We start from the raw sequence: 21,443 nt of genomic DNA on the forward strand, positions 1-21,443 counted from the left end.
TTTCAGTTTATTTACTGAAGTGGAACTAATTTAAACCTTAAAAATCTTAAAAAAAAAAAAAAATAATCTTAAAAATCTAAGATTTAAATCTTAATCCTAGTGTTACTCTAGCTGAACTAGTACTGCTCAAGTTTTGGGTTACTGGTTCTTTCCCTCCACGCTTCTTGGCTTAGCTCACACTTCAGCAAGTGAGTGAGTGTTTGGAGTTGTTCTCAGCTTACACAGCTGCTGTCACTCCCTGTTCTTAGCTAATGTAGTACCAGCAGAAACACAAAATACAAACAACTAACCTTGCAGACTAAGCAAAAAAACCTCCAATCAACAAAAAGATAGACAACATCTACAAATAACAAAACTCTCTCATCTCTCCCCACTTTTTTTAAAACAATTCACTGCATGGCCACATAATCACTTCATGTCAAATCAGGGCTTCAAGTCTTTTTATGTTGACTCTCCTCTACGTACAGTATGCCTCTCAACTCTATTCATTCCTCTTAAAGCACAACTAAATCTTTTTAATTCGGCGACAAAGAACAGTTACTAATCTGACAGTTTTATTTAACATTAACTCAAAATCGTTTGAAGCACCATGCCTATTAGCCAAGGGAATGTTCGCATATAGCACAAGCCACAAAAAAAAAAAAAAAAAAGGAAGAGATTAAGGTATTGAAGGATTTAGATTTAACGAGTGCCTGAAGGTGCCACATCCAGAACATGAGCTGAATGGAATGCAGTTATTCCTATTCCAACTAGTGGCTCAGCTGCCCCTATCACTCACCAACAGTCTGTCCAAGTGACTATGCAGCTAACTAAATTTCACCATTAAGTTTTAAAGTATACAATAGCTGAAGCTTAGGGATAATGATAAATCTTTTGGCTCCTGTCTTCTTCCATCATTCACAAGGGTCAAAGCAGATTTGTCACTTAGTGGGCAGAGTTATTAATTTCTGATCATCTTGGCAGTCCTGTCCTGGCACTCGCTGTTAACAGCTGGTAGTTTTTGACCTGAAGCAAAAATATTTAATTGTATGTCTCATACTTTGCTCAAGGAAGATTCAGCAGGAAAGTTTTTGTCAAATTCTATGTAACACTCAGTTGAGTGGGGTTTTGATTTTAACTAGTAATGTAGCATATATTCCTGTAGCAGTTTCTCTGAAGTTTTCAAAGCAAAGAAACTGCATACACTGAATAGCATTTAATGTACCATCTTAATCGCTGCTCACATAACACAGAGATCTTGTATATTTTAAGATATTTTACTTGCAAAAAGACCTGGAAATTATCACATAACAGCCAAGCACCCTAAGAATAATTTCCCAGAGCTCACTGTGTTAAATCCAAATTTATTTTATAAACCCATCGCGACTTGCATTGCCTCTGACTGATCAGTGAGCTTCTTACATAAGTCGCTTTGACTGAAAATCCTCCTTTTGCAAGGCAGTACAGTCTCACTGCCTCCATTCCTGAAAACTTTTGGTCCCCTTTGACTACCACCATACGGCACAGTTGTATCGTTGTCACCCATTAATGCTGCAGAGTATTTTACTTACTGTACTGGAAAGAGTGCTCTGATGGTGTCTGCTGCCACCTTGAGTTCCACCACATTAATGCTGAAGCTCTCCCAGTTCACAGGAAGAGCTACTTATTACAAATGGTGTTACATAAGACGACTAAATACAGTTTCAATTATCTGAATATTTTTTGTGTTCTAAGTCATACAATGTTCTGTAAGGAACATTGCTGCACACCTTCAACACAACCAACATGCATTAAAACTCCAGGTACTACCGAGATGCATCCTGCTTTGATGTCTAAAAAGAAATCGAAAGCTTACACTACAAACAAGACCTGCAGAAGGCAGAAAATGTGCCTCCAGCTGAGCATTTTAAAAACCTGCAGCTGTTTAAAGAAGCTGAGAGATTGACATATGAAAGAGCAAAGCTCAGGGCATAAAGATGAGAGATAGAAGTCTTCTATGCTTTAGCGTGCATTAGAGATGGATAAATGCAAGATGCTACTGTGCTGTATGAAAACATTATTGACATGTATTGAGGATGGCTACAGTATACTCAAGTGAGTTGAAAGACAACTCACAGCAAAGAAAAAAAAATCCAGAGACTATGCAGTACATTTTTCCACTGAAATTCAAATGAATGAATGAAACCTATCTTATATATATATATATATATATAATATATATAATATATATATTATATATATATTTTATATATATATAATATATATATATAACCTATCTTATTACTTTTTCCTAGGAATACCTGTTAATCCCTAATGATCCATAATGAACGGCTGGAATGACTCGTACATTTAAGGAATATTGCTAACAGGCACCTTTTCGTACAATTGAGCAAAAAGTCAGTACAACCTACTGCAATACACTTTCCTGTCACGATTAAGAATATTATATCATCTTACTGAATACATTCTCCAGAAAAACTGTTGCAAGTTATGTGAGGAAATGTGTCTTTGGGTACAACAACAGAAATCTTTAAAACCACAAGGTCCTTCTAATGATATACTCACACCTGTAAGTGAATGGACTTGATCGAGACTTCACATAAAGCAAGTAATTCAAAAGCCTTTGGGAATTAAAAGTCTAGGCAACAGGTTAATTTTTCTCTCAGCACAAGGAAATACCATGATACCCTATAAAGGACAAATCTGTGTATTGCAGGCTTCCTGGGAATAAGTGTTAAAGCAAATGGAAATTCTATTTAAAAGATTAGATGTAATTTTTTGTTAATAAAGGAATTTACCAGGGATAGAAGCTTGTGCAGATGAGTTTTCTATATACAGCAATTCCACTGGATGCAATCCCAATCATGAGATCTAGATTATGCAGATCCTGCAAGAGAAAAATAATGTAAGAACAGAGATGTAGTCTGTGTTATTCCCAGTTATCTATTTATACATTCATTTTCAATTTTTCTATACTTAAAGTATAACTCCTGAGGCAAGAATTCAATCAACTTATTTGGATTTTTATTCTTATGCATGTCTTTCCTTTGATCCTACCTGGTAGGTATTTCAATCATTAAAACAAGCTTTAATGTTCATTTTACTACATTAGACATTCTTTATGTCAGCATCAGACTAAAGTTTCAAGCCCTTACATTAATTCAGTGATGGGAAATAAGTTGAAGTACTTTCCAAGATCAACCAGGTTAAGCGTCACAATTTTGGAAACCAGACACAAATTATCTTATTCTAAGATGCTTAAAAAGACAAAGTAAAATAATTCCTCATCATTTTCAAAAAGGTCTTAACAAGACCAGGCAGGAGGTGACTACAATTCTGCATATGGGAGTACGCTAGAGGAACATGCACGTGTATATGAAAATTTCATAAACAAAACTGAATCCATTGTCAATTAAAACAAAAAACTGTGTATTAGCTTAACATGCTTAACTGGAAAAACTCATCCATAAGTTTACAACAGCATTATGTCTAGTGAGATAGACGTGAGAAAATACATAGTTATATATAAGGTGAACATTTGAGTATACAAAAAAACGGGGAGCAGGAGCTGAAAGGTGAATTTGAAGTTAAATCTACACTGATGTTACAGAAGTTACCTTTCATTATGATTGACATGTTCTAGTACATTATACACAAGTTTCTAAACAGAGCTGAATATAAGCATAAATCTACATGTAAACACGGAACCCATTGGTTAAAATACCAGGTTTGACTCAAAAGTAGCTTCAGAATATTTTATAAGAGATGGCCAAAGGTAACAGATTCTCTTAAAGCCTTCTGTAGCTTAGCTGCTCCTCTAGATGGTACTCTGTGCTCATTTAATACACAGTCGTCTTGTACATCCAATCCTTATTTCTTCCTAAGGTACAGAAGAATAAGACCTTTCTTCTGTAAGGTACAGAAGAATAGACCATGCACCATACAATCTAAAAATAGTGGAAAGTCTATTGTAAATCCTTTAAAAAATAGTTGAATAAAAGTATGATACAGGTATATGACCGAATGAAGCTGAACTCAATTTGCAACACAGTTTGAAAACCTCCAGTGAAATACCACAGCAGTTCAGAGAGAAAGAGCATAACCTATTTAATAAATAGTGTATTGGCACTAAAGACTGAGAAGATGAGAGAGACACTGATTCTATTTCTGAGAGTTTAATATAGGAAAACTATTATGTAGGTTGCTGTCCAAATAAGCTTAATCTCAGGGTAGTGCAGAATCAACTGAAATGATTACCAATCCCTAGATACCCACTGCCCCACTTTTCCAAAGAGTGCTGCTACAGGAGGTGGTTGAATGTCCATCTGAAGAGGCTCCTGGATTGCCAGAGTTGTGTCAGCATATTACAGTAATCCTGAACTGGCATCCATGTATTTTAATACAATGGAGAGAAAACTGAGGCGCTTTAGCAGATGAATCGGATGTAATTTAGCTGCCATGCTAATTCTAATGCAGGGCAGAAATCTGTATTACTGGCACTTGAAACTTACTCCAAGTTCCAGCTTTCAAAAAATCAATAGTCTGAAGGAAAACAGCTTTAGGAGAAAATCTAGAAAACCTATGTGATTCAGCAGAAATAGGATTAGCTAAACATTTAATGGAGATTATTTAGGCCAAAACTATTCTTTTTTTTCAGAAGCTGTGCCAGAATAAACTGCCCCCCCACCTCTGTCCAAAACCCAAATCTGCCACGCTATTTATTATAATTAATTATATTATAATGAATTGTCTTGTGTTAAACAAGTAAGGCTTGTGAAACAAAGAAAAACAAGACCTTGAACTAGCAAAGAAATAGGGTCTTACAATAGAAAGAAGATGTAGATGTGCAATCATTTCCATTTCAAAACATTTGTGCCATTAAACTGCACAAATAAGAATTGTCTATCACACATATCCTTTTCTTTTTGCCTATTTCTTTATATAGTCATAAAAGCACTTATAATGCTAAAAAATGATCATGCCAGGGATCTTCTTAGTTAAATACTGAGTCATTTTTTAATTACATTTGCCATCTGGACTTTCATAGATGTGGAAATAGCACGGTTCTACAAGTTTCCCATTGTTTTCTATAAGCACCCTTCCTCTGCATAAAAATGAAAGATGGGTTAATATCAGACTAATTATTCATCAGATGACAGTGCAAAAAGGAGATTTTATTGACACTTTCTGAATTCTTAGTTTTGAGGTATTAAATTCACTCTCTTGAGTTTCTTAATAGTATTTCATTTTAGAATATAACACTTTTAAAAGCTCAGACTGATCTTCAGAGTAAAGTAAAAGTGATTGCAGATGAAAACTGAACGCAGATTAATTCACTACTTCAAGTGTCACGTTTGGTCGCTAGAAAAAAGCTCACACAATTTCTGCAAAGTGCTTGACTTGCACCAGCTTCTTTTGGCCATTAGTATAAAACCCAGTTGTTACCTGGCTTCTTTGCCATATAGAATATCTAAGAGGATGAAGACTTTATTTTAGCAGCAAGGGAAGAGCTGAATCATAAGGATTCACAGAGACAAAAACCTTTCAAAAAGACAGTTTTATAACTAGCTTCTGCTAGCAATTGTTCAAAGCACTAGGATTCAGCAAAATGGGAAGAGTGATTTAAGAGCAGTACTAAGCAGGGGAGGCTATGAAGAGGAATGCCAAAAATCTCTGCTAAAGCTGGGGTATAATGTAATAGCCTCAGTCAAAGCATGGGGAGGCGTGGACATGTAACTTTCACCGCAAATTTCAGAAACAGAGACCATTCCAGCAAACTGATTCGAACTACGGAAAACTGTTTACAGACAACATGAGCTACCGAATGAGACCAAAGGATGAACATTCATCTGTAGGACTGCTGCAGCACAGGCAAAGCATTTAGCAAATGAAAGAGTATCTACCAGAACAGAATACCAGGAATGTCCACTCTGATAAAACACACAGTGCTATCACTTTTTCTCATAGGCTTTATAAAGAAAAAAAAAAAGGAAAGAAATTGAATTGTAACAAAAATACTAATTTGGATTGAAATAGTAGCAAGACAGTCTGCATCTTAGGAGCCTGTAATAGAGAAGGCTTTCACTCAAATCTCTAGTCCATTTGATTCAGATCATACAAAAAACACTGGTGTCATGCACGGTAGGGGCTTATGACCAGCAAGCAGCCTGACATCCTGAGCCCCAGGTCATTAAATATGAAACAATGCACTGGAAAACAGAAATACACTGTTTAAGCAGGTATCTCCAGACAGCACTGCTACTCACAGAGAACAGTCCAGCACACTGCAATGAAATTTTGTTTGGTTAAAAATGTCTCAGCCCACTATCCTTTCTACTTGACCCTGTATGACCACCACTACTGAAAACCTGGGTGCATTTCAGTGGCCTACAATTTGGGAAGGATTATAGAAATTGAAGTACTTTCAGAAACAACATCCCATGAATATTAAGAGAATGGAATGCTTGTCTCATGGTGAAAGTTTGGAATTTAAGGTTGCTTACCAAAATGCTAGGCTACAATAGAAATTAAAAGGCATAGACTGGTCAAGTTAAGGGCACACACAGAAATCTTAAGTGTGACAAGTAAATGGTTCTTCACTACAGTAGAAATGTGACAGATGGCAATGCACAGTGAAGCTAGACAAAGTCAGGTTTAAGAAAATACTTAACATTAAAGGGAAACTTTTTACATTGTCAGAAGACAAGAATATAAGAAATTTCATTATGTATGCTAGATTACTTACCACAACCATTGCATTTGAATCAAAATATGTTAACAATTTTCCCATAAGTAGCCTCTCCTGATGTTCGTATCAGCTGTTATGAGCATAGACTGTTCATATTTTGATCACTTTGACTCCTTCCTTTGTACTCACCGCAAAAAAGGGCACTACTGTTTTTGAATATCAAATTTCAGAAATATGAATGCAGTTACTGTAATTTTATACAGGAGTACTTTAGGAATCCTTAAGAATTTAATGCAACATTCACTTCTTTCCGGTCGTATATAGAATAAAAAACAAGAAGAAAGCATCATGCTGAGGAAAGAAGATGACCTTTTCCATCCATGGTATCATTACAAAAAAAATGATGTTTTCATTAAAATTTGCAATGACGGGATTATTAACAAATCTCAGATAAATGTTAGTAAAAACAGTAGTCATCTTCATTTAGGAAATCAATTATCTGCACTATACTTCATTAGGTTTTTGTGCTACAAACATTATGCCAAAATAGTCTGCTATTCCATAAAAGCAAAAATGGTAATTTGAACACCTGTATGCACGAAAAAAACATATTGGAGATTCCTCTCCCAAACAGTGTAATCAAACAATTAAATGACAGTAGCCAAAGAAGTACTTGGATGTGTTTCTCATCAGTGAACACCCTGTGTCTGAAAGATTTCAAACACATTTTTACTGGCCATCCTCCATGCTGTTAAATACTGCTTCGATTTAGCCTAGATTCAGGAGATACAGGAATAAAAGAAATCTCCATGTTTTTATTGCTGTGTCAGCACTAAGCAGAACATGCATTTTCTTTCATACTGAGACGTTCAAGAACTTTAGTAAAATTCTTAAGTAAAATGTATTGCAGCATTGAAACAACGTATTTTAAAAACATGTTGCAACTCTTTTGAGGTTAGCTAGCATATTTAGTTGAAATTCTAGGACCTACATTTCACAGAAATTTGGGGAAAATTATGAAACTGAAGTTAAAAATAACACACAGTAAGGAATAAAATGCTACTGTTTCTACTGCTATGAAGATATCTACAAAAAGGTGTATAAAAAAAAGTCCAAGTGAAATATTGCAATGTAAACATACTCTACCACTGTGCAACTCCACTCCATAGAAATCAAGTGTTCGTGCTATATTTATGTAGCAGGACTCTGCTTCAGATTGCTTGAGGCCACTGAAAGAGGAAAAAAAAAAGATGCAGACCATAGTTAAAAATAAAAGACGTGAAATTACTTTTATTCCAAATGTAGAAAAAAAAAAGAATCCTACAGCCCAGTGTCTGACAAATAAACCTTATTAAATAGTGCCACAAAGTACTTAACTTGTGAAGGGCCTCCTAAACGCCTCTCAAAATTGAGCAAACCATAAACAGTGTCATCACATCAGCCATTCTGCACCAATATTTTTAGAAAAATCATTTTTACCTGTTTTGTTTAAAGGGGTGAAGAAACAATTCCCCTGCAAAAGCTTCTTCTACAATGAGAAGCTCTATCCCTATACATTCTATACTGCATAGCCTCTCAGAATAAAGTTGTTTAGAAGAAAGATTAGAAGCAGAAATCTACTCAAAAATAAGGTGGAAGAGGGAGGGAGAATATTAAAGAAGTTGAAGTTATAAAACTCACCAAGGAAGAACCATTTGAGTTTATCCATAATTAATAAGCAGAAAGTCCTAACATACATTTTCCCCTGCCACTAGATGTGAAATGTGTGCAAGACTTACAATGATTCTATTTCCTAGTTTTCTAGGAAATTTCTAAGATTCTGTGAGGTGCTTGCTTTCAAAGAGAAGAACTCAAACATCCCCATGTCTAATAAACTGATTTTATAACTTCATGGAAGGGCTACATGGAATCCGCTAGGAGCTTTAAAAAACAAAGAATCTGAAAGTAATCCTTACCTAGATAGTTATCCCATGCAGCCTACTAATTATTCACCTGAGAGGACTGAAGTGCAGCTACACAAGATCCCCCTACGTATGATAAAAAGGTAGTTGCTTCTAACGAACGGTAGGGCCAAGAGTCTCTCTCTGTTGAGAACTGATCCGACAACAGCCCACTAGTCCCGAACCTGCTGTAGCCTATCACCATCGTGCTGTGCCAGCAATGATCCTGGCCTTGAAGCGAACAATGATTCAGGCACTGAAGAATATTAGGGAATTGTCAGAACAGAGACCAACTCATTATTACCTACACACATCTAAGCAAGATGGTATCTGATTTTTTTATCATAGCTACAACTAACTGCAGATAAAAGAATTCTTCTGAAACTAAGGACATAAAATTATGTTAATCACACATAACTTAAACCAACAACCTGTAAGAAACACATGTAACAATAACTCGAGGTAGAAAGGCATTCCATATAAAGCAGTAATTCCTTTTTTTTTTTTTTAAAGGAAGCTTTACCTCAAAAGATGGACATCTATTACTTCAAATTACTTATCCATCCTCGTAAATCCCAGACCATCATACTAATCTTCCCTGAAACCGCCACTCTAAGAAATATTACATTATGCTCCATAAAACCAATTAGAAAGACTGGAAGTGATCTTGAGCCAGAAAGCCATTGCCAGAAGTGTGGCTTGAAAATGTCACAACATCATAATAAAGACTACAAGTAAAATAAGCTGCTTGCAGACAAACTACTTACTCAGATCCACACCTACACTGACTACTGCACCTTGACTTCAGAAAAAAAAAGCAAAAGAGACAAGGTCAACTTACGTCAAAAAGGCTGAGGGGGAAAAACCAACACAATGGCTACTGTTGTATTCAGCAACAGTATGCTGAATACAGAACACCTGCTGTTTGCATTAGTATATCATTTTCATCTTTTAAATTTTGATCAAGAACTTTTCAGAAAGGTGGGGAAAGTCTGATGCATACCAACAAGACATGCTTGCAAGTTTTAATTCTCAGTTTGCATGCATCATTTACATCAGATCAATCAAGTCTTGTGTCTTGAAAGGCCAGTAAGAAAAGCCTCAGCACAGACTACGATTTTTTTTTTCTGTTTCTCCTCCTACTCTAATAAAGAGAAAGCTAAACCCAGAGGTCCTTAAGCAGGCAGTAGTTACTCAGTGAAATAAACAGGTAAGAGGAAACTGATTTTGGTACCTCCTACCAGTTTTTATAGCTGTTGATATTGAAAGGCTAACAAACATCACGTAGAATGTAAGCATAGTGTGAAGTTTCAAATGCATCCATTTCTTCAAACTGATGGCTAAATCTAGCAAGCACTAGGATAGCAGTACCGATTTCGATAACAGCCACATGTTAAGAACTCTGGGTGCTTAAGGTAAAGAATAAAACTAAGAAATACAAATAATGAAAAAAACACATACAGAATAAAAAAATCACTCTACAGAGTTAGGAATGAACACAGAAGAAATATTTCTGAAACTTTACCAGTTTGATATGAAAACAGTTGCTTTCCCAACAGTTACTGCACGCTGAAGTGTCTCACATAAACTTGATCATAGAACTAACTACCTTCTCAAATCTGGTAAAATATGAAATTTGGTTTGAAAATACAGCAAAGCTAGAATAATTATGAAGCAATATGGCTTCTCAAATCTATATTGCATTTCAGCAATTACGACCTTTTAATTTTTCTCCACAAAAGTTTCCCAAAGGATGGATATGAAAGAATGAAAAAGAGCAGATGCTCATAGGGCTGGCTTTGCAACCCGGCAATCTAAGGATGATAATTTATAAGGGATAATAATTTTCAGGTATTACACATGGCCTATTGCAAATACTACCAACTCACTTCAGATCAGTAAGAATTTCATTTCAAAACACTGTTCTCCTCAGTGAGATGAGGAGAAGCCATAAGATGATTCAAATCATAAGATGAAAAATTTTCCCTTTCATATTTCTTTCTTAGAAGGCCCAGTGAACACCATAATCATTCTTGTCAAATATGTTACCGGCACTGTCTCAAAAAAAAACAGAAAAAAAAAGGTCTCAAATATCAGTATTCACGATACATGCCAAAGGAAGATGTAACAAATACTGCTAGAATACACAAAACTTGTCTGCCTCTCCCTGCACTCAGAAATAAACAGTCCTGAAAACCAAAGTTTTTAGAAAGGCTGTAAGTGAATAAAGAAGCATTTTTGCTAATGCAGCCTATTCAAGTATTGTTATTTATAACTTTAATTCCATAACCTACGTGAATAGAGTGCTTAAAATACAGCACTTAGACTTCATGATCATGATAGCTTCAATCTACCAAAAAACATTCAACGAAAGCATCAGCTTCACTGAAAGGTCCCAGAAAAGAAAATACTTTCCAACAGACTCAACCACACCTTCATGCAGACCAATGGTAATCTCTAGTGTGTTCTCCGGAGGACATAATTGGTCATATATTTGGCTACGACAGCACTAAGGCCATGACTTCAACCTACCCACTCAAAGACTCCTCAAAGTCTTTCCTCAGTGGTCTCCAAGTCCACTTCTTCCTAAAGACAACAGGATTTATTCATTCCTGTCTACAAGTTCCTCACTAAAGACTTCTGAGCCTTTTGGAAACTGAATTAATTGGGAAGAAATAGAAGCCTCAGGTATTGTCTTCCTGCAGATGAATGGCTCAGAACACAGTCCCGATTAGTACCTATGCAACAGGAACAGCTGCTGCATGAGTTCAATGGTTATTGCCATTTTACCTCCATAACTGACAACAGCATGCAGGCTCTGGACTGGGCTAGGCAGCTCTCATGAAGTTCAGAACTACTCACTATACCTCACTAACTCCACCAGTGGTAAGAAACAAGGAAGAGGTGAGAGTACTGAAAGAAGGCAAAAAAAAAAAAGAGTATTAGGGGTTGAGGAAAATGGAGATATTTCAGGGCAGAAAACAAGAAATCAGAGAAATTGGGAGGATGGGAAACTAGCTCTGCTGCAATAAAGATAAGGACAGAGTATGAGTCTTAACAGATTCAGATTTCATTTGTTCAAATGTAAGCGGCAATTTCTTAGGTATTCGTATGCAGCATGCAAGTATCTGATCGACACCACTAATTCTAAATCTGCAGTCTTACAAGGAACAAATCAGCAGGGTTAGCAAGAGTAATTAGCAGTAGACTTCAACTGGAACAATCAATTGCAGCCTTTATATTATACTCAGGAGAGTGGAGTAAAAGCACTAAGTTTTTGAGTATTGGTCTTCCCCCTGCCGCCATATCCCCTCCATATGTGCATAAAAAAACTGTACCATTTCAGAAATGGTCACCAAAAAACCTCAAACATCTAGTACAGTGTTCTAGATAGTTACCATTAGCAATGTGTAATGCTAACTGATCTACTTGTTATAACTAGAAATTCATTTAAAAGTTTTAACACATTGACGTGACACTCTGAAAAATATGTATTTTGCATCTATGTGCTAACAAACAAGTATTTTATGTATTTTATTTAATAGAAGTCATAAGAAATAAAACCACTAAAAACTTCCTTTTTAGCATCTTCCTTTTTGCACTCCCCCCCACACCTTTTTTTTTTTTTTTTTTTTAACAACTCATGGGGCATGAGAGAATTGCAAGTTAATGTTACCTGTGTTGCTCATGTAGAGATTCTACTTTGGTAAGAAAATCTTTGTTCTGCTCTGGTATAAAGTTGTAATTAGACAGATATCCCGAATGATGTACTGAAGCATTATAGTCTCCAAGTTGTGCTGTTAGAAAACAAGAAACACACATACGAAGTTTCCATGGTTAATTACCATTTAGAAGAAATCCCTCCTCCTTGTTAAAATATGACAAAATATGCATGCATATGGGGAAAAGCAAGAATTACAAATTATTTCCCAAAGGACAAGCAGTATTGAACACAGCAAATTTTATGACATCAATGGAAATGTTTTTTTTGTTTGTTTTTTCCCAAAATATGCTTACTCTAACTATAATCTCAGGCACTGAAAAACTCAGTACTTACTCATATAACCACAGTTTTGCATCACAACCTGTAAAAACACTACACGGGCAACACGTGCCATGTTGGCACGGACAACCAATACTATAACATTAGAGGGAAGCAAATTGCTTCATTGAGACAAATGAAATTACACAGAAATATCTTTATTTGACTATAACAGATTAGAAGTCTTCAACAAGATCTGTCACTTAGCTTTTTTTTTTTTTTTTTTTGCTTAGGAGCATAAAGTTTTTATTACAAAGCAATAAGCTTCACAGAAGTTATTTGTATGATGTATAAAGTAGCACAAGAGAAAGTACTTGTGTGGACTGCAAATACTTCAGCATGTAAGGTTGCAACTAAATCAAAGAACAAACATTTTGGAACAATGCTATCACCACTATTTTCCCAGAAAAGACAAAGTATAGAAGACTGATTTAAATGATTCAGGCTAGTGAGAAAATAAAAAAAGTTGTGCACTTCAGAAATAACTTACAGGTAGAATAACTATGGAGTATCTGCAATGCAGGGTATAACAAGTATTTGTCACTTGCTTATCCAAAAAGCATGAATTGTAGAGCTTAGGAAAGTGAACCACCATGATAAAAAACAGTTTCTAAGCAAATACAGTCAGAAACTAATACAGCTGCCCACCTAGTTGTCAGCATGGAATACTTAAATAAAAATTGGAATGATAAACATTAAGTAGTATATTTTGAATACAGATGTTCCTGCAGCGCTTTGACTTTTTTTAAAAGGTAGCCTGAATTTTAAATTATCAGAATGGCTGGCAAAAGAGTAAATATTTACTATTAGAACTAAAACACATATTTGAATAGTGCTGTCAAATAATGCACCTCAGAAGAAGAAAACAAAATGAAACAAGAATACAAGCCAGAAGAGCCAGAAGTATAACAAGAAGCTGAAATAATTTTAGGAATACCTACATATCAACAGAAATCCAAGTTTCTACCAAGAACAAGGCTATGACTATGAAACAACAGAAAACTTCATACAAAGTAGGCACATTAGTAACAGGGGAAAAATGAAACACAATTCTGGATGACAGTAGTTGACTGAAGACTTTTTACCTTTATTAGCCATTAACATAACTCATCTTTTCTGTGAAACATAACATATATTTTTAATGTTGTTCTGGTGACAGAGCTTTGTTGCAGTCGGTTTGAATTACATCCTTGTCAATGGGAAGAGACCAGATTGCCAGGAATTAGACTATGCAAATGTCCACTTCATTTATTTGTATTAGGTAAGAATATTTTTACTGTAATTTTACCTTCTCTAAAGAGGGCAACTGTTGTTCCTTCATTGGTTATGATGTAGGGTCTTCTTGCTCATCTTCCCAATATGGATGTGGCTCTGGTCTTTTTTCCTCTTCCTCCTAGCTATCTGAGGTCATGGCAACAAGGGGAGCAGGTCAGAGTACTACTTGCTTCTCCAGCTCCCCAGCCAACTGTCACAGTTGAAGAGAAACTATAAATGCTGATTAGTAGACATCTTGGAACAGTAATGTTCTTGTGCAGGATTTTAGTTATCCAGATAGGAAAAAAAACGTTAGGGCATATCAAGACCTCAGTAGGAAGAAAAATCCATAAGGTTTCTAGCTCTTTAATGGATTTCTCCAGAAGACAGGGGGTGGGAGGTTGTTAGTAAAGACCTTTCTGATCAGTTTCTCCTGACACATAGCTTCTGCTCTGATCACACAGGCCAGCAGCAGCAGATAAAACTGATTCAGTGAGGATAAAAGTAACTTCTTTTTTTCCTCCAAACATTTCCCCATTCTAATCATCCATTGCTCTTTAATTCATCATAACCAGGTAAAATTAAAGAAAATTGAACCAAGGAGGAATTAAAAAAATCAGTTACTTTAATATCAGTTTCTTGTATTTTAGAGTTGTATAATTTAATATAAAAAGTTTTAAAGAAGGTAACATGATGGAACCATTCATTTAGAAGTTGGTATTCAATTTAGAGTCATTTCTTCTATAGCTCTCAGTAAAAGGACAGTGAAGTACCATGCAATAATTTTCCTTGGGTGAAGTCCCACATTGATCTGGTGAAGTACCACTTGTGTAAGCTCTCGATACAATATCAATTTATGAATGCTTGATAAACAATAAGTCTTGAGCTCAAACATGTTGACACTGGATATGAATCGGGTATCCTAGTGCAGCCTAAAGAAGTCATGTTTTTTTCAGACTTTTTACAAAGAATTTTCTCAGAACAATGTGCGAAGGTATATATTTTTGCCTCGTGGCAGCAAAAAGACTTCTTTCGTGCAGGAAAACATCAAAGAAAAGGGCTACTTCAAGCGTGGCTGGGTGGGAGGTGAGAGGGGCTGTACACATTTTGGTGAGACTCAGATACAGAAATGATGACAGGCAAGAGAAGCGTGAGCGCTGGAGAGTCAAAACTGAACCGGAAAGGCAACCTGAGCAACCTCGTCTGATTTTGAAGAATCCTCTTCCAAGCTGAATCTTTCTTTGGTTCTACTTTTATGAAGTTATTTTTGACATGCAAGCCTTCTGCTCCATGACCAAGATAACTATTTGCTTGTTTCTGGTTTTAGAAGTTAATTTGTTGTTGAACACTACCAGCACCAAAACAGTGAATTCAGTTTGGCCCTGTTCTTTATTTACACAAAGATGTCAGGCAGCCCCACAAAGCACAGTAGTAGAAAATAAAAGCTGTTAGCTTTGTATAACTTATATAGGGAATAGAAAATGGTCCCCATTTATCTGATATCCTTACAGGTGCAAAAGACAAGTCGGTCTCCGATTCCAGAAAGTTTCCTTATTAACAATAACAAAAACATTTGTGGACAAAGTAATAGCACCAAAACCTGTTTATGCATATGGGCACTCCAAATAACTATGGATACAAGAAGCTGATGTATGAATGCTTCATTTACTAAGCATGATGTAGAATCAGTCACAGATAATAAAAACATTTCAGTCCAAAGGAATGCCTATAGAAGCTAGTCCCTGAAAATAGGTTTAGTATCAATTTTCCGAAGACCTGAGAAGTATATCTGAAAATGATCAAGTAGTTCTGCACTGAGTTTGTAACTTTTTGCAGGGTTGAATATTTTAGGTTACACGAATAAAGTGAACTGAATTGCCTGGTTTTAAAAGAGGATAATTACATAAGCAGATCGAGTTCCCAGTGGAACCGAAAATAACCAAATAATGGGACAAGTTTAGAATATGAGTTATATAGGAAACGCAGTTGCTCGTGATGTTGAAGGAGTGGCATGAAAGGAAGTTTAAGTCAAAAGTTAAATTAGTTAACTTTTTACCAAGGAGTAAAAATCCTCAGGTAATAAAATTGCAATGCAGGATTAAAATATAGTTAGGGCCACATGACTGGTCTCCATATAAGGATGGCAATAATGTGATGAAACGAGAGTGAAACATAATATTGAAGGCTGATGACAAATTTATCTTCATGAGGACACTGAGGTACAGAAAGAAAAGGTGCATCCTCATCTCCACAGTTCAAGCAGTTTAGACTTTGCTAGCTACTGTTGAGAAGTAGTAACTACTAGTTATGGAAATGGTTCTGGAATCTGGAATAAAATCCGCTATACCAGAGTTCAGTTTTGAAGAACCAACGTAAGAATGGAAACACTTATTAAAAATAATAATTAAAAGGAGCATTGAAATGGTTAAAAATCCATGTAGATGCAGAAGTTAAAGATACCATGTTGAAAACAGTTATCAGAAAAAGACGACAAAAATGACCAAAAAATCTTAAGTGGATGTTAAGAGAATCAAAACTGTTTCAACAAAAGCAACCTGTAACTAAATAAGGATAAGAATATGAACTCTTAACTCAGAGAACCACTAAGTAAGCAAGCACAAATTCCCCACTGGGCAAGAAGAGCTAGCTAACACATGGATAAAACCAACTTGTTTTGCTGATGACGACTGTAAATTGTTGCTGAATACACTTATGGAAACTGGTCACTTTGTGGTGAGATGGAAAGAGAAATTAGGTATTAAAAAAAGTAATGAAACATTTGTAGAAATAAATGGCAACTATACATACACAACGGTGGTCTCAAAGTTATCCACTAACACTCCAGAAAGAAAAACGAGTCAAACACATCGTAATGCATTTTATTTCAAAAAAAAAAAAATCAGATGCTGAAAACTCAGACAAAAGTTGAAAAACACGGGAAGTAAGAATAAAGCTGAAAATGAGTTCTAGTGAGTTGTTATTTCTAAATCTTAAATACAAATGTACTTCAGAAACCATCCAATCACAATCAGAAAGTGTTGAGAAGAGCAAAGCATATCCAAAGTACAAGGAGTATTTCTCTTGAAAAACTTTGGGGGTAGGGGCAAAGGTTAGGATAAAATACTTATGAAAAGGAATAATTATCAGTACTCCCAAAACACTAGGAGGATTTGTGGAACTAATAACGCCTTAAAACTCCACTGATCAGTCACATGTTGTGCCTCACAATTCACTACAACTCATTATTGTGGGCGTAGTAACGCACCACATGGACCTTGATCCTTGGTAACTGTTCTATTCCCCTTTTTAATTATGTCACACAGAAGTACTTATTAAAAGGTTCATCTATCTTAAAAATACAGATGAAATAGCAGCTGGTCTACAAGGCACTATAAGAAGTCAGCTCCTTCAGCCACACAGTATTAGCCAGTATCCCAGTCTAGGATTCTCCACTCCAGAGATTACAGCACTGTGCTTCAATGTTTTAAAGTGTTACAGATTCAAACAATTATTTGCAGCATAGTGGAAGAACCTCAGACAAACAACACATGAAGTAATTATCTTCTGAAGTGTCCTCTGTATTGCTTATCACAACTGTAAAGCATAATTAAGGAAGAACAATCCAGAACAGCAAGAAAGCTGCTGTTGTATGAAAGCTGCCAGCAAGCCCTGAACCAGCAATCTAGACCACAGAGAACCATGTGGAAGAAAACGGGCAGGTATTTCAATTCATCTCTCCAAGCAGGATTCTAGTATTCGGGGTTTCATCACCACCACAGGTAACACGCTGGTACTGCTGATGACAAGCACTGTAGGACACGATAAATGTCTCCTATGATTAAACAGCATTGCTGCAGGCTTCAGAAGAATGGATAGGCCACACAAACATCTGGTAAATAACTTCAAACACTGGAAATTCAAGTCAAAGTTCTCTATATTTATCAAATCTGATTTTGGTTCCAAAGCAAAAGGGCTACAGGTACCCTGGAGTAGCAGGAACCTTGACTGACCTTTGAACAAATCCATCAGCTTACACAACGTCCTTCAGAACACTATTTCCCTTAAAAAAAAAAAAAAAGGGCAAGAACCAAGCACAAAGGTACAAAAAATAATAATAATTAAAAAAAATGCTAGCTGCAAAGAGGAAGGTCTCTGCAAAGGAAGCCAAAGGTTTTGATGGATTTTCTATAAAAAAGAAGAGGATAAAATGAAGCTAAGTTAGAAGAATTAAGCAAGAGGAAAGTGGATGGGGAAACTACATGGTGCAACTCTCACTGTAGATATTCTGTTGTTTTCATGAACTGATGTTCCCCTAAATTTTCCGGCCTGCCTCCTCTTCTGAGGTTGACAGGATCTCAACCTTTGGCCAACGCTTGCTGGAGTTCTCCGAACTGTAAGAATCTCTTACCTCCTGAGGAACCTGCATGCTAAGCTCAGCTTTCCTAAAATCCTCACCCTTGCCTGCCTTCTTTTTCTTCAAAGAGGTTGAAGTCCACTTAAATCTCAAGCAACCCATCAACCCCTTCCCGAGTAAATTCAGGAAGAAAGAGAGCAGTGTGCTACAGACCTCCAAGCACAGCTGAGAAGGGAACCATATCACAGGAGATAAGACAAATACTGCTTAAAAGAAGAAAAAGAAAAAAAAGACAGTCACAATGAATCACTGAACAACTGATGTTCAGGAAAAAGAAAGCTTAGAAGTATTCATAGCATTTCATGTTGGCTTTGCAGCTGTGTTTTAGATTCAAGTCCCAGACTAGCAAATGACTAACACACAAGCGAGCAAAAACTTCAACCAAATCCATGGGACCTCTTGCATACTTGTAGTTAGGCACATTTAGATAGTGTCTTGGAAATGGGAACTTACTACAGGCAGGAACAGAAAGTAAGTGTAGCTAAATCAGCTACATGACATAAAATAAAAAGTGACACGATACACATCCATTATTTAATTTGACTGTACAACATTCCCACTTTACAGTGGTAGAAAACAAGGGGTACAATCTCCCATTAAATTGTTATTTTAATAGAGGAGCATGCTTCAGTCTCAGAAATTTTGAAGTTATTTGAAATGCACCTTAGTAAGCTCTCCTTAAAAAAGGATTTCAAAACTCACTGATAGTTTAATATTCATAAATGCATCCAAAACAAACTTATACTTACAAATGTCTGAACTGAATTGGTAATCAAGTTGAGTCACATGCTATTTAACTGGACACACTATTCACACACATTTGTATTCCCCTGTAAATTAGCACCATCAAACAACACAGGGTGTGTCATGAAGGTAAAGATTACGACAACAGGGTTTTCTTTTATTTTAGAACAGTAGTACTAGACCCAAACATCCCTTCAATGAGCAACCGAGATAACGAGCATCCTAACAGCACAGCAGCCATCACCACCAAGTATCTGCTTGCAAAACTCAAAAGAAGCCTGTGAAGGTTAACCACAGAACTGCCATATGTAAAGATTATAGTTAAATATAGTTAAATACAAGAGCAGAAATATCAAACATCAGGCTTCATTCATGCGTAGTGAAAGACATCAATTTCAACCCTCCCCCTAGTGACAACTGCTCCACCTTTTTTAAATAAGCATAAAGTTATCAAAGAGCTGTGAGCTCTCCCTCTGCATACAATGGAAGTTAAAGGAAACAGCAGCCTGAAAAACACCAAGAAGCTGCATTAACAGGAAACAGCTCAGGTAAAACCACCCATGGCAACTGTGGAAAATTGATTTTTAACAATGTGGGAATAGAAATGTTGTTTTTGCAGTGTTACATTGTATAGAAGGAAGGAATGTGGTATTGAGATATGCTTACAGTGATAAGAAAGCTCAGCAGGTGTCCTCCTAAAATGCAGACAACCAGACTCCTTAGAGCAATCAGGTGAAAATCACTATGTTAAGTCAAGCCAGATAAGGGGAGAAAACATTACCATCTCAAAAACAGGCCGGCAACTGAAGGCCAGGCATTGTCTGTGAAGCATCAGGTAGATTGTGAACCTGGATTACCCACTCCAGTGGGGAAACAGGGGAGGGTCCTGTCATCAAAAAGTATATAAACTGTGTTTTTGGAACTAGTAGGCGCGCTCTCCTGCTTGTGGGGCGCCCGCCATTGCAATCGCGAATAAATTACTACTTCACTGAGATCCTCGCCTGAGCCTAAGTTATTGGCTACGGAGTGTTTCTCACAATTTGGGGGCTCGTCCGGGAGCCAGTCACCTACCGGGGAGCCCCACCGCCGCAGCAGCAGGAAGGCATGCCCCGCTGATTTCAGCGGTCCTGTGCATCGACGGTGGCGGTTCTGCAGAGAGCTGACAGAGGGCCCGAGACTGATTAAAGAGGCAGGATCCGTGAAGTAGTGGGGAAAGGAAGAAGGTAGGCACTCTGGGTTTTAAGAATTGATCCGGTAACTCTGTGCACAGACCAAGGTAAGAAATATTAAGTATTGCCTTGGGGGTCGGGTGAGACTCTGTGTGATGTGTGATGTGTGATTGAGACGTACTTTTGTACGAAGCGAGTGTGGAGTCCTGATCCGCGGTTCCGTAGCTCCGCGAGGGGCGCGGCCGGAGACGGACGAAGCGTGAGATAAGGGAGAGAAAGGAAGAGTCTCGGGAAATTTGGTGTGTGGTAATCCTTGCACGGGGTAGTGCTCGGAGTACACCAGGGAAATTTGGTGTGCGGTAAGCCTTGCACGGGGTAGTGCTTGGCAGTACACCAGGGAAATTTGGTGTGCGGTAATCCTTGCACGGGGTAGTGCTCGGAGTACACCAGGGAAATTTGGTGTGCGGTAATCCTTGCACGGGGTAGTGCTCGGAGTACACCAGGGAAATTGGTGTGCGGTAAGCCTTGCACAGGGTAGTGCTTGGCAGTACACCAGGGAAATTTGGTGTGCGGTAATCCTTGCACGGGGTAGTGCTCGGAGTACACCAGGGAATTTTGGTGTGCGGTAATCCTTGCACGGGGTAGTGCTTGGCAGTACACCAGGGAAATTTGGTGTGCGGTAATCCTTGCACGGGGTAGTGCTCGGAGTACACCAGGGAAATTTGGTGTGCGGTAATCCTTGCACGGGGTAGTGCTCGGAGTACACCAGGGAATTTTGGTGTGCGGTAAGCCTTGCACAGGGTAGTGCTTGGCAGTACACCAGGGAAATTTGGTGTGCGGTAAGCCTTGCACGGGGTAGTGCTCGGAGTACACCAGGGAAATTTGGTGTGCGGTAAGCCTTGCACAGGGTAGTGCTTGGCAGTACACCAGGGAAATTTGGTGTGCGGTAAGCCTTGCACGGGGTAGTGCTTGGCAGTACACCAGGGAAATTTGGTGTGCGGTAATCCTTGCACGGGGTAGTGCTTGGCAGTACACCAGGGAAATTTGGTGTGCGGTAATCCTTGCACGGGGTAGTGCTCGGAGTACACCAGGGAAATTTGGTGTGCGGTAATCCTTGCACGGGGTAGTGCTCGGAGTACACCAGGGAATTTTGGTGTGCGGTAAGCCTTGCACAGGGTAGTGCTTGGCAGTACACCAGGGAAATTTGGTGTGC

The 21,443-nt window shown here is 37.5% G+C and overlaps 1 protein-coding gene across 6 annotated transcripts in view; it reads right to left on the reverse strand.

The window, feature by feature from the left end:
- PTPN3 (protein tyrosine phosphatase non-receptor type 3) overlaps window positions 1-21,443 on the reverse strand; it is a 177,032-nt gene that overhangs the window by 63,662 nt on the left and 91,927 nt on the right. For 5 of the 6 annotated variants that reach the window (XM_048046028.2, XM_048046027.2, XM_013195332.3 and 2 more), the window contains exons 8-10: window positions 12,284-12,404; window positions 7,809-7,896; window positions 2,778-2,866 (exon numbers count right to left, since the gene is read on the reverse strand). In XM_048046028.2, the coding sequence (XP_047901985.2) occupies window positions 2,778-2,866; window positions 7,809-7,896; window positions 12,284-12,404 (298 nt within the window). Of the gene's footprint in view, window positions 1-2,777; window positions 2,867-7,808; window positions 7,897-12,283; window positions 12,405-13,937; window positions 14,371-21,443 lie in introns of those variants that run through there. The other variant, XM_013195335.3, reaches the window with a different exon arrangement.

Source organism: Anser cygnoides, chromosome 2 (genome assembly GCF_040182565.1).
Source record: "Anser cygnoides isolate HZ-2024a breed goose chromosome 2, Taihu_goose_T2T_genome, whole genome shotgun sequence".
In the NCBI taxonomy this organism is placed as follows: domain Eukaryota; kingdom Metazoa; phylum Chordata; class Aves; order Anseriformes; family Anatidae; genus Anser; species Anser cygnoides.